This window comes from Coregonus clupeaformis, chromosome 1, assembly GCF_020615455.1.
Source record: "Coregonus clupeaformis isolate EN_2021a chromosome 1, ASM2061545v1, whole genome shotgun sequence".
Taxonomy (NCBI): domain Eukaryota; kingdom Metazoa; phylum Chordata; class Actinopteri; order Salmoniformes; family Salmonidae; genus Coregonus; species Coregonus clupeaformis.
This window is the reverse complement of record NC_059192.1, coordinates 96970582-96984407: the sequence shown is the minus strand read 5'-3', so window position 1 is coordinate 96984407 and position 13826 is coordinate 96970582. Positions and strand designations below refer to the sequence as shown.

The 13826-nt window shown below is 43.7% G+C and overlaps 1 protein-coding gene across 3 annotated transcripts in view; it reads right to left on the bottom strand.

Moving 5' to 3' along the window:
• Window positions 1-289: 289 nt before the first annotated feature.
• Window positions 290-13826, bottom strand: part of LOC121578051 (regulator of G-protein signaling 17) — a 39381-nt gene continuing 25844 nt past the window's right edge. For 2 of the 3 annotated variants that reach the window (XM_041892130.1, XM_041892140.1), the window contains exons 4-6: window positions 7378-7449; window positions 1538-1769; window positions 290-1200 (exon numbers count right to left, since the gene is read on the bottom strand). In XM_041892130.1, the coding sequence (XP_041748064.1) occupies window positions 1012-1200; window positions 1538-1769; window positions 7378-7449 (493 nt within the window). In that variant the 3' untranslated portion in view covers window positions 290-1011. The remainder of the gene's footprint in view (window positions 1201-1537; window positions 1770-7377; window positions 7450-13826) is intronic. The other variant, XM_041892149.1, reaches the window with a different exon arrangement.

Here is a 13826-nt window from a genome sequence, read left to right as displayed (position 1 = left end):
ACATACCACCATCTCATACTTGACCTTCTGAACCAAGGCTTGATTACTACCATTTATATTATACGACGTAGAAAAACTACAAAGTAAACGGTTCTCTTTCATTCTCGAGAGCTTTAAAGTCTTCATGATTTATTGACTGAAGCGAATTGAATGTTCTATTTCTTTTTTCTCCAGCAATGATTCCAACCTCTGACATAACCTGTGCTTCTCTCAGGGTGAGATGGTGAGGGTAGGACAGGTAGTACTGTGTTTACTAAACTGTGGTTGTTGCCATAACAAGCAGCTCTTGTGCCGCCTTTTTCACGTCAAGGCATTGTGATTTCCCGTGGAAAGTCATGTTCATTAGACATTTAGTTGCCTTCTCTTTTAGAGTTGGAAAGAAGGCAAGTGCTTTGAAATTAACACTGCTGTAAAACGTTCAACCTTCTCAAAATCAAAGACTGCAAGCTAATTGGCAAATATCAATATTCCCTTCACATAACACATAAAGAGCTTGACAAGGTAATCCCTAGAACAGAAGAAAATACATCTCATATTCAAGAGCCTTTGTTGTCCACTGCTAACATACCAAGCTACTGTAGAGCGAATTCCATTACCTTGTTACATGCAAAGTCAGTGATTTTCCTGCTCACTACGGTCAGCTCTACAGCCATCTTAAAAAGGGCATTGTTTTTGGACTGTAAAAAAGTCTGAGGCATGGGACAGAATTTGAGAGAGAAAAATACAGACCAAGAGAGAGAGCGAAAGAGACAGAGCAAAAGGAGAACTCTCAAAAGTCCAGTACAGGAACAATGGGTCTACCCTTCCTTTTGTTTCTCTTTGTAACAGTAGCCTGAGGAGCTCTGATCTGCAGTTAAACCAGGAACTAACCCTCAGGACCGCCCGCGAGCAGACACTTGAAATTGCTTAAACTATTTCTTATTTTCTGGTTTTCAAAAAAGGAAAATATCTAACCCAGTTCTGGCCCCTGATTGTCTTTCTGTTTTGTTTGTTTGTTGGGGGAGGGTTACTTTAGGTGTCAAGGCAGGAGCTTCTCTTGCTGTCCAGAAGGTCTCTGTAAACAGAGGAGTTGAGGAAACGGGGGTAGGAGTCTCTGTGCATCAGGGTGTAGATCTGCAGCTGGGCCTCCTCGTACATCATGTTGCTGGGCTCCGCCAGGCTCAGGTTGATGCCTTCCCTCACCCGTGAATCCAGGCTCACCTGGGGGCAGAGGAGGGGAAGAGAACAGTGACAATGCTATCACACAAAGAGCCACTCGGTCATGTTATCAATGGAGATAAGCTCACCTCCCACCTCCTCCTCACCCACTTTGAGATGGGGGTTTCAATAAGTCTTGGAATCAGACCTGGGTCAAATACATGCATGTCAAATATAGTCAAAATACTTGGTGTACTTGCTTTCATTTTCCACAACGGAACCAATGGAAGTCCCGAAAGTGCTACTCTGAAGTAACTCTAAAGCTAAATCAAGCAACAATGTGATACTGAGTAATACTAGGTACCAGTCAAACTCCTGCTTCCAACCTGATGCCTCCTACCTCTTTCGGCGATAGAATGGAGACATAGTCCTCGTAGATGATCCTGGCTTTCTCATCGATCGCTGTCGGGTCCGTCTCCTTCTTCAGCTCCTCACAGGCCAGCCAGAACAACAGGTTCTCTTCGCTGTACTCAGAGCGCAGAAATTCTCTGAAAATCTCCCTGCCTTCTGAGGAGCGCATCACCAGCTCGAAGCTACGGGCCCAGGCCACCACCTCGTCTAGAGTGGGTTGCCTAAACACAGGATACCAGGAACCCAGTGTTAGCAGTCTGGACTCTCACAATACAAAACAAAACACACAACAGATGAATTTATTTTCTCCAGAGACGCATAACACGGTTTCCACCGGCTGTTTCAATTGGCAACAGAAATAGTAGTGGTCATAGGTCATACACACATCCTTGAAAAACGTAGGTACTGGGTTAATGACAAACATGAAAAGAACAAAAGCCTCCACACTGTATGAGGTTCCATAAGCTTCATGACCCTCATGGTTCCACCATTACTATGGAGAAAACAGCTTATTTCTATTCATGGCCCATATTACCGGAGGTATGTTGTTGTTTTTTCTATCGCGGATTGCGGGACACATTTTATAGGCTATAAACTATGTTGCGTGACGCTAACTAGCCTAATCATTTGATAGGCTATAAACTATGTCACGGGGCGCCAACTAGCCTAATCATTTGATAGGCTATAAACTATGTCACGGGGCGCCAACTAGCCTAATCATTTGATAGGCTATAAACTATGTCACGGGGCGCCAACTAGCCTAATCATTTGATAGGCTATAAACTATGTCACGGGGCGCCAACTAGCCTAATCATTTGATAGGCTATAAACTATGTCACGGGGCGCCAACTAGCCTAATCATTTGATAGGCTATAAACTATGTCACGGGGCGCCAACTAGCCTAATCATTTGTTTGATAACAAACAACCTTGATCAGTCATGTTATGTTACCATATTAGCTAGGTGGGAACAACCTGGCAACTTGACGGGCACCAATATGGTTTAAAATGGAACAGGGTAATTAGTGTGCTTGTCAGCACCAGTGTCAGAACTGTTATTCCCCATACTTCTTTTATTATTTCACTTCTTCCCAATTTTGGTACTTTCAACATGTCAATACCTTTCATAAAGACACGTAGTGATGAAGTCAATCTCTCCTCTACTTTGAGACAGGAGAGATTGACATGCATGTCATTGATGTCAGTGCTGTTTAGATTTAAGGACCAGGCGTGCTGCTCTCTTCTGGGCCAATTGTAATTTGCCTATGTCCCTCTTTGTGGCACTTGATTATACAACTGGGCAGTAGTCCAGGTGTGAGAGAACTAGGGCCTGTAGGACTTGTTTTATTGATAGCGGTATGACGAAGGCAGAGCAGCGCTTTATTATGGCCAGTCCTCTCCCCATCTTAGCTACCGTTGCATCAATATGTTTTCACCATGACAGTTTACAATCCAGGGTTACATACTGTAAGATGATGACACGTCTGCAAGTAGTCATTCTCAACCACCTGAAGATTGATAGCCAGGTGGAGTGATTTGGAGAAATTCATTGTTATAGCGTGAACATTTTCAAATGGCTAGCACTTGGCAAACATATATCAGTCTAAGCAGACATGAAGAGACTGCAATCCATACTTTGGTTAGCCACTGCAACCAACCAACCATTCCATTTGGCTGACTATATACTAGTGGAACACCTTGGTAATTACTAGTGATGGGGTAAAACATTTATTTGATACAGTTACATCTCGCAATATTATTTTGGGACGATATTTGACTCCAAGTATGCATTTGTAAAAACAAAATTACAATACATACGAAACACTGGTATTTTTCATCCAATAGCTTGTTCTCCATCTTCTTTTAAAATAGTGAGCCAACATGTTTTCAGCACTTTCATTTCCATGACTGATCAAAACTCGCAGTATCGAATCGCAATACATATAGAATCGTGACAATCGCAGTACATATCCTATCGGCACCTGAGTATGGTGATAATATCGTATCGTGAAGTCCCTGGCAGCCCCAGCCCTACTAATTACCATGACAACAGTTTGAACGGGAGCATCTTTGTCAGGACTTATTTGACCTGAGAGTCATGGCTACAGGGACCCATTGAAATGGTGTCATTAAAGGTGGTAATTAGGAATCATGTGCAGGCCTTTCTGTTATTTTCATGTCTTAATCAACAAAAGTGTTGATTCTGAAGTGTTTCCATTATTACAGTAGGACCAGGTGATCGGGACATAAATCCATCTGGCTAGAACAAGAACAACATGAAGAATGAGTGTTCCAAGGTAGAGCCTCAGGTGGAACCCGGTGTCATGGCCACAACCGTGTGAGAACAGTATTTGGCTTACAATTGTTTGAGCAGCCAGACAGGCTATATTATGTAAATCCGGTTGAATGCTGAAATCCAACAATATTACATATCACGCAAATAATAAGCACACAATATACTGCAGAGCTGAACCCTATACTCTATAATGGACATTCTCCTATGGGGTGGTTGGAAATGATGTCCTCATGTGTACTCAGTTAACAGCTGTTTCAGTCAAATAACTGAAATTGTGGGAGAGGTGGAGAGAAAATAAAACTCATGCTCTAATTGGCTAATACAGCAAACGAGTGAGCAACTGAAAGCTGCCGCTTTCAAGGAGCGGGACTCTAACCCGGACGCTTATAAGAAATCCCGCTATGCCCTCTGATGAACCATCAAAGAGGCAAAGAGTCAATACCGGACTAAGATTTAATCGTACTACACCGGCTCTGACACTCGTCGGATGTGGCAGGGCTTGAAAATTATTACAGACTACAAAAGGAAGCACAGCCACGAGCTGCCGAGTGACACAAGCCTACCAGACGAGCTAAATCACTTCTATGCTCGCTTCGAGGCAAGCAACACTGAAGCATGCATGAGAGCACCAGCTGTTCCGGATGACTATGTGATCACAGACTTTTAAGCAGGTCAACATTCAAAAAGGCAGCAGGGCCAGACGGATTACCAGGACGTGTACTCTGAGCATGTGCTGACCAACTGGTAAGTGTCTTCACTGACATTTTCAACATGTCCCTGACTGAGTCTGTAATTCAAACATGTTTCAAGCAGACCACCATAGTCCCTGTGCCCAAGGACACTAAGATAACCTGCCTAAATGACTACCGATCCGTAGCACTGACGTCTGTAGCCATGAAGTGCTTTGAAAGGCTGGTCATGGCTCACATCAACACCATTATCCCAGAAACACTAGACCCACTCCAATTTGCATACTACCCCAACAGATCCACAGATGATGCAATCTCTATTACACTCCACACTGCCCTTTCCCACCTGGACAAGAGGAACACCTATGTGAGAATGCTGTTCATTGACTACAGCTCAGCTCAACACCATAGTGCCCTCAAAGCTCATCACTAAGCAAAGGACCCTGGGACTAAACACCTCCCTCTGAAACTGGATCCTGGACTTCCTGACGGGCCGCCCCCAGGTGGTAAGGGTAGGTAACAACACATCTGCCACACTGATCCTCACCACGGGGGCCCCTCAAAGGTGCGTGCTCAGTCCCCTCCTGTTCACCCATGACTGCATGGCCAGGCACGACTCCAACACCATCATTAAGTTTGCTGACGACACAACAGTGGTAGGCCTGATCACCGACAATGATGAGACAGCCTATAGGGAGGAGGTCAGAGACCTGGCCATGTGGTGCCAGGATAACAACCTCTCCTTCAACGTGATCAAGACAAAGGAGATGATTGTGGACTACAGGAAAAAAAAGAGGACTGAGCACGCCCCCATTCTCATCGACGGGGCTGTAGTGGAACATGTTGAGAGCTTCAAGTTCCTTGGTGTGCACATCACCAACGAACTATCATGGTCCAAACACACCAAGACAGTTGTGAAGAGGGCACGACAAAGCCTATTCCCCCTCAGGAGACTGAAAAGATTTGGCATGGGTCCTCAGATCCTCAAAAGGTTCTGCAGCTGCACCATCGTGAGCATCCTGACTGGTTGCATCACCGCCTGGTATGGCAACTGCTCGGCCTCCGACCGCAAGGCACTACAGAGGGTAGTGCGTACGGCCCAGTACATCACTGGGGCCAAGCTTCCTGCCATCCAGGAGCTCTATACCAGGCGGTGTCAGAGGAAGGCCCTCAAAATTGTCAAAGCCTCCAGCCACCCTAGTCGTAGACTGTTCTATCTGCTACCGCACGGCAAGCGGTACCGGAGCGCGAAGTCTAGGTCCAAAAGGCTTCTCAACAGCTTCTATCCTCAAGCCATAAGACTCCTGAACAGCTAATCATTGCTACCCGGACTATTTGCACTGCCCCACCCCCCCTCTTTTACGCTGCTGCTACTCTGTTGATTATTTATGCATAGTCACTTTAACCCTACCCACATGTACATATTACCTCAATTACCTCGACTAGCCGGTGCCCCCGCACATTGACTCTGCACCGGTACCTCCCTGTATATAGCCTCCCTACTGTTATTATATTTTACTGCTGCTCTTTAGTTATTTGCTTTTATCTTTTTTACTTAACACTTTTTTTTTTACTTTAAAAAATGCATTGTTGGTTAAGGGCTTGTAAGTAAGCATTTCACTGTAATGTCTACACCTATTGTATTCGGCGCATGTGGCAAATACAATTTGATTTGATTTGAACACAGGAATAGATATTGACACAGCAGCAATGTAAGGAGAGAAAATGAATGGGTCAAAGCAGTAAATTGGGTAACATAATTAGACTACATTACTGGCATGGATTCTGGCATCCTTTCTTGAGGTAACATGTCAGATTGTATAATGTCTATGTACAATGAAGAACGGACGTGACCAATGGCCATTAGCTTATGTGACAACAGGAAAACAAAACTAACTGTTTTCCTTCCCTGTCTGGCACTAACACTTTAACTTGTATTTTCCTTCCCTGTCTGGCACTAACACTTTAACTTGTATTTTCCTTCCCTGTCTGGCACTAACACTTTAACTTGTATTTTCCTTCCCTGTCTGGCACTAACACTTTAACTTGTATTTTCCTTCCCTGTCTGGCACTAACACTTTAACTTGTATTTTCCTTCCCTGTCTGGCACTAACACTTTAACTTGTATTTTCCTTCCCTGTCTGGCACTAACACTTTAACTTGTATTTTCCTTCCCTGTCTGGCACTAACACTTTAACTTGTATTTTCCTTCCCTGTCTGGCACTAACACTTTAACTTGTATTTTCCTTCCCTGTCTGGCACTAACACTTTAACTTGTATTTTCCCTTCCCTGTCTGGCACTAACACTTTAACTTGTATTTTCCTTCCCTGTCTGGCACTAACACTTTAACTTGTATTTTCCTTCCCTGTCTGGCACTAACACTTTAACTTGTATTTTCCTTCCCTGTCTGGCACTAACACTTTAACTTGTATTTTCCTTCCCTGTCTGGCACTAACACTTTAACTTGTATTTTCCTGTCTGGCACTAACACTTTACATTTTAGTCATTTAGCAGACGCTCTTATCCAGAGCAACTAGGGTTAAGTGCCTTGCTCAAGGGCACATCGATTTTTCACCTAGTCGGCTCTGGGATTACAACCAGCGACCTTTCGGTTACTGGCACAACGCTCTTAACCACTAAGTTACCTGCCGCCCCAGTCTTTAACTTGTATTTTCCTGACTGTCACATGGTTGTCTCACCCAGCTACCTTCAGTTCAATGCACTGACTGTAAGTTGCTCTGGATAAGTGTGTCTGCTAAATGACCAAAATGTGAAATGATATCAAAAACAATTTGGTATTTTCTCAGAGACATCCTACGGAAAAAGGCATAGCTGGCAACGTACTGCTCCTCCGTGGCTTCAATACTATCCATTTTAGTGCATGTCCGTTCGGAACCCTCCATGCGGTCCTCATTCCTGGAACAGGAGAAGCAGAAAGTGATTACTATTGCTTTCAAACATATTCCATATTCAAACATACTTATTCATATGGCAGTATAAATGTTGTATCTTTGTTGAAACTACTGCCTGAGAACAGGTATGTTTTCTTCTAAAAACCAGTGAAAGATAGGTGTGAAAACAACCTGTGTGGGGAGTGAGGCTCCCTGCTATTTACAGTTCACAAAACCTTTACAAAATCCTATAACGGAAATGTACATGTTAAACACGTGTTGGATACACAATAATTACACAATAACAAATTATATTGTAACACAAATAGAATTGCAACACATTAACAATGCACTCCGCCTGTCATTCCTTTCACAAACACCTGAAAAGCTAGTTTGGAGGTGCATTTTTTGTTCCTAAATACAATACAAATGTATTGGAAAAAGGTTATCAAGTCATTTCACATGCCATGTAAACAGAATGTTGGCATTGCAAATTTCAGGTAGGGATGTATTGGAGAAACAGCTCCTTTATATGCCACTGCAGATTTGACTGACTCGAGCTTGGATGTAGCCTACTACAGCATGTGTCATATGATCATTACTTTAACACTAAACACCCCAAAAATGGTGTGATACACAAAGAGTGAATAGACAGACATCCATTTCCCCCCAAAATTACCTTCATTTTTGTAGGATATCCGGATATTCGAAATATGTTATTAGTATATATTTTTATTTTTACTTGGGCAATTATATATATTTTTTTACCTGAGCACTGCTGCGCGAGGGAGAGTCTCTGGCGCTCTAATGCTGCCGCTACGGAGGGGGTGAGATGGGAGCAAACAGATGGAGGGAGAGAGAGATGCCAAGGCTACTCGGCTACAGCCAAGACTTGTAGCAGCGACGTTATTTATCATCCCATATAACAGTGCCTGTCTTGACTGGAGTAGCTATAGCTAGCTAGGCTAATTGAGGCCACATGCCGCGCTTTCTCCCCAACCCCATTCCAATAAAACAACTACCTACCGGTTGGTTGCTCGTTGTAGCCTACTCTCTCATTTCGCTAACTTTTAATTCTGTAATTTATTCCATCTTGCATTGCATTAGTGAACTCTCACTCCACTTGCTACACATTGAGCCTCTTTGTCGCTTTGATTGGCTAACATAAACAAGAAGCTACACACTAAGGCTACCAGTCTTTATGGGTGCACCGTGCACGTCATAAAAACTACATTGAAAGGTTTATTGTTTTATTAAATTTTGTTACGTTACAGCCTTATTCTAAAATGGAGTCAATAGTTTTTTCCCATAATCAATCTACATCATACCCCTTAATGACAAAGCAAAAACAGGTTTTTAGAAATATTTGCAAATGCATAAAAAATACTCAACTCAAATATTACATTTACATACAGTGAGGGAAAAAAGTATTTGATCCCCTGCTGATTTTGTACGTTTGCCCACTGACAAAAACATGATCAGTCTATAATTTTAATGGTAGGTTTATTTGAACAGTGAGAGACAGAATAACAACAAAAAAATCCAGAAAAACGCATGTCAAAAATGTTATAAATTGATTTGCATTTTAATGAGGGAAATACGTATTTGACCCCTCTGCAAAACATGACTTAGTACTTGGTGGCAAAACCCTTGTTGGCAATCACAGAGGTCAGACGTTTCTTGTAGTTGGCCACCAGGTTTGCACACATCTCAGGAGGGATTTTGTCCCACCCAACTCAAAACTTCAGCTCCCTCCACATATTTTCTATGTGATTAAGGTCTGGAGACTGACTAGGCCACTCCAGGACCTTAATGTGCTTCTTCATGAGCCACTCCTTTGTTACCTTGGCCGTGTGTTTTGGGTCATTGTCATGCTGGAATACCCATCCACGACTCATTTTTATTGCCCTGGCTGAGGGAAGGAGGTTCTCACCCAAGATTTGACGGTACATGGCCCCGTCCATCGTCCCTTTGATGCGGTGAAGTTGTCCTGTCCCCTTAGCAGAAAAACACCCCAAAAGCATAATGTTTCGAGCTCCATGTTTGACGGTGGGGATGGTGTTCTTGGGGTCATAGGCAGCATTCCTCCTCCTCCAAACACGGCGAGTTGAGTTGATGCCAAAGAGCTCGATTTTGGTCTCATCTGACCACAACACTTTCACCCAGGTCTCCTCTGAATTATTCAGATGTTCATTGGCAAACTTCAGACGGGCCTGTATATGTGCTTTCTTGAGCAGCGGGACCTTGCGGGCGCTGCAGGATGTCAGGTCCTTCACGGCGTAGTGTGTTACCAATTGTTTTCTTGGTGACTATGGTCCCAGCTGCCTTGAGATCATTGACAAGATCCTCCCGTGTAGTTCAGAGCTGATTCCTCACCGTTCTCATGATCATTGCAACTCCACAAGGTGAGATCTTGCATGGAGCCCCAGGCCGAGGGAGATTGACAGTTATTTTGTGTTTCTTCCATTTGCGAATAATTGCACCAACTGTTGTCACCTTCTCACCAAGCTGCTTGGCGATGGTCTTGTAGCCTCCAGCCTTGTGTAGGTCTACAATCTTGTCCCTGACATTCTTAGAGAGCTCTTTGGTCTTGGCCATGGTGGAGAGTTTGGAATCTGATTGATTGATTCTGTGGACAGGTGTCTTTTATACAGGTAACAAGCTGAGATTAGGAGCACTCCCTTTAAGAGTGTGCTCCTAATCTCAGCTCGTTACCTGTATAAAAGACACCTGGAAGCCAGAAATCTTTCTGATTTACAGGGGATCAAATACTTATTTCCCTCATTAAAATGCAAATCAATTTATATAACATTTTTACATGTGTTTTTCTGGATTTTTTTGTTGTTATTCTGTCTCTCAGTGTTCAAATAAACCTACCATTACAATTATAGACTGATCATTTCTTTGTCAGTGGGCAAACGTACAAAATCAGCAGGGGATCAAATACTTTTTTCCCTCACTGTAAATATTCAGACCCTTTACCCAGTGCTTTGTTGAAGCACCTTTGGCAGCGATTGCAGCCTCGAGTATTCTTGGGTATGACGCTACAAGCTTGGCACACCTGTCTTTGGAGAGTTTCTCCCATTCTTCTCTGCAGATCCTCTCAAGCTCTGCCAGGTTGGATGGGGAGCGTCGCTGCACAGCTATTTTCAGGTGAACCTTCGCCCCAGTCTGAGGTCCTAAGCGCTCTGAAGCAGGTTTTCATCAAGGACCTCTCTGTACTTTGCTCCGTTCATCTTTCCCTTGATCCTGACTAGTCTCCCAGTCCCTGCTGCTGAAAAATATCCCCACAGCATGATGCTGCCTCCACCATGCTTCACCGTAGTGATCGTGCCAGGTTTCCTCCAAGTTCAATCTTGGTTTCATCAGACCAGACAGTCTTGTTTCTCATGGTCTGAGAGTCTTTAGGTGCCTTTTGGTAAACTCCAAGCGGGCTGTCATGTGCCTTTTACTGAGGAGTGGCTTCCGTCTGGCCACTCCACCATAAAGGCCTGATTGGTGGAGTGCTGCATGACGGTTGTCCTTCTGGAAGATTCTCCCTTCTCCACAGAGGAACTCTGGAGCCATATCAGAATGACCATCGGGTTCTTGGTCAGCTCCCTGACCAAGGCCCTTCTCCCAGGATTGCTCAGTTTGGCCGGGCAGCTAGCTCTAGGAAGAGTCTTCGTGGTTCCAAACTTCTTCCATTTAAGAATGATGGAGGCCACTGTATTCTTGGGGACCTTCAATACTGCAGACATTGTTTGTACCCTTCCCCAGATCTGTGCCTCGACACAATCCTGTCTCAGAGCTCTACGGACAATTCCTTCGACCTCATGGCTTGGTTTTTGCTCTGACATGCACTGTCAACTGCGGGACCTTATATAGACAGGTGTGTGCGCCTTTCCAAATCATGTCCAATCAATTGAATTTACAATAGGTGGACTCCAATCAAGTTGTAGAAACATCTCAAGGATGATCAATGGAAACAGGATGCAGCGGAGCTCAATTTCAAGTCTCATAGCAAAGGATCTGAATACTTATGTAAAAAAGGTATCGGTTTTTTTTATTTTTATAAATTTCTAAAAACCTGTTTTCGCTTTGTCATTATGGGGTATTGTGTGTAGATTGATGAGGAAAAACATTTATTTAATAAATTTTAGAACAAGGCTGTAATGTAACAAAATGTGGAAAAAGTCAAGGGGCCTGAATACTTTCAGAATGCACTGTATGTAACAATTTCACATGGGTATTTTAATTTATAAAAAGCCTTTTCAGTGTTGAAATATGCCTATATATTTTTGAATACTTATGCACATCCTTACTCACAGTATTTTTCTCAGCTTGCGCTCCTGAAGTTTTTGACTTGTTGTGCTAGAATGTTAGCTAGCAGTTTTCAGCTGTTAGCAGTTTCTTACTGGCAATAAAAACGGATGATCGCCATAACTGAATTATTTAATGTAACAAATCAAACATTAAAATACCCTTAGAGAAGCTACAGTAAAAATCCCCCCGGTGCGTGGATCAATACCGGTAAATAGTAAAATACCACCCAGCCTTAGTACATGTTTCATATCAACTGAGCTTTAGCTTTCCCCTCTCATTCCCAAACAAAGCTGTACTGTAGCTTTATTTCAAGCTGGGAAAGCCAGGGCTTAAACCAATAAAAAAATGGCACCTCTGTTATTAGCCTGGCTCTTCCAATCACAGGAGGCCGGGCCTGCAGAATACCATCTTGGATCCCCATCTAATACATGGGAATTCCAACAGACACTGGCTTAAGGGAGGTGACAAATCGCATAGCAGCAGGGAAGTACAGGGGTTGACACAGACACAGGGCACAGCCACAGTCAGATTGGATTGACTTCCTCATCTCTGACAGCAGATTCCTAGTGCCAATCCTCATGTGCTTCCGCCTCAAGCACAGCCTCTTGGCACAGCCTCTTGACACAGCAGCGTCTCTCCAAGAGATGAGGAGTTCCTCTTCTTTATCTCAAAGCTGGGTTATAAAAGAAACAAGCCCTGGTCCAGTCAAACCTAATAAACCTAGACTGTATCATATTTGTTTACAAACTACCGCCTGTGCACTATGTGGACCTATGTTATTCTGAAAGCATCTACCTGTGATGGGAAATTACAACAGGAATCCCTCCCCAACAAAAAAATTGCACCAATCAATTGAATTGAGCCCTTCATGCAGCTAGGTTCCAGGTTGAGCAACAAGCATTCAGAAAACCCCTCCTAATTTTCATCTGTACCCATATATGGCATGTCTCTTCCTACATATGTTATCTCCCATTTAACTGCAAGTTGCACAGTGGTGAATATTAGCTTCCTCTTAGTATCTTCATCAAAGTATCCTTTGTGCTGATGTAATTGAGCTCACCAGCCACAGGCTATACACATGCTGAGCTGACTCTAAATATACATGTTCTTCACAGCTGTTTTTCATGTGATGTGAAGATGGGAATAGGCTGGCTGTTCATAGACTAGAGGAGGCCTCCATGAGGGTTGTGGGGGCCGCATGTTAGAAACAGGGCTTACATATTCATGCTTTGTGTATTCCTCTTTGATTTAGAGGATACTGTTGCACAAATATGCTGATTTAGGTCTACACCATCTCTGGTATTATCAGACTGTATAGCTAGTTATGTTTGCTCTGACTCAGTACATTTATTAGCTAGCTAGCTAGCCAGCTAACTAGCGATTAGCATTAGCGGCTAACACGATTTAGGCCCAACTTGCTAAGAAAAGACAAACTAATAGTGTAATTATAGAACGCTAGTGGATTTAATTTAAGAAGCAAAGTGAAAACAGCATCCGAGATAACCTCTCCCTCAATGTCGACAAAACAAAGGAGCTGATCGTGGACTTCAGGAAACAGCAGAGGGAGCACGCCCCTATCCACATCGACGGGACCGCTGTGGAGCAGGTGGAAAGCTTCAAGTTCATCTGCGTAATAATAATAATAAATAATATGCCATTTAGCAGACGCTTTTATCCAAAGCGACTTACAGTCATGCGTGCATACATTTTTGTGTATGGGTGGTCCCGGGGATCGAACCCACTACCTTGGCGTTACAAGCGCCGTGCTCTACCAGCTGAGCTACAGAGGACCACGTACACATCACTGACGATCTGAAATGGTCCACCCACACAGACAGTGTGGTGAAGAAGGCGCAACTGCGCCTCTTCAACCTCAGGAGGCTGAAGAAATTTGGCTTGGTACCTATACCCACACAAATTTTTACAGACGCACAATTGAGAGCATCCTGTCGGGCTGTATCACCGCCTGGTACGGCAACTGCACCGCCCACAACCGCAGGGCTCTCCAGAGGGTGGTGCGGTCTGCCCAACGCATCATCTGGGGCAAACTACCTGCCCTCCAGGACACCTACAGCACCCGATGTCACAGGAATGCCA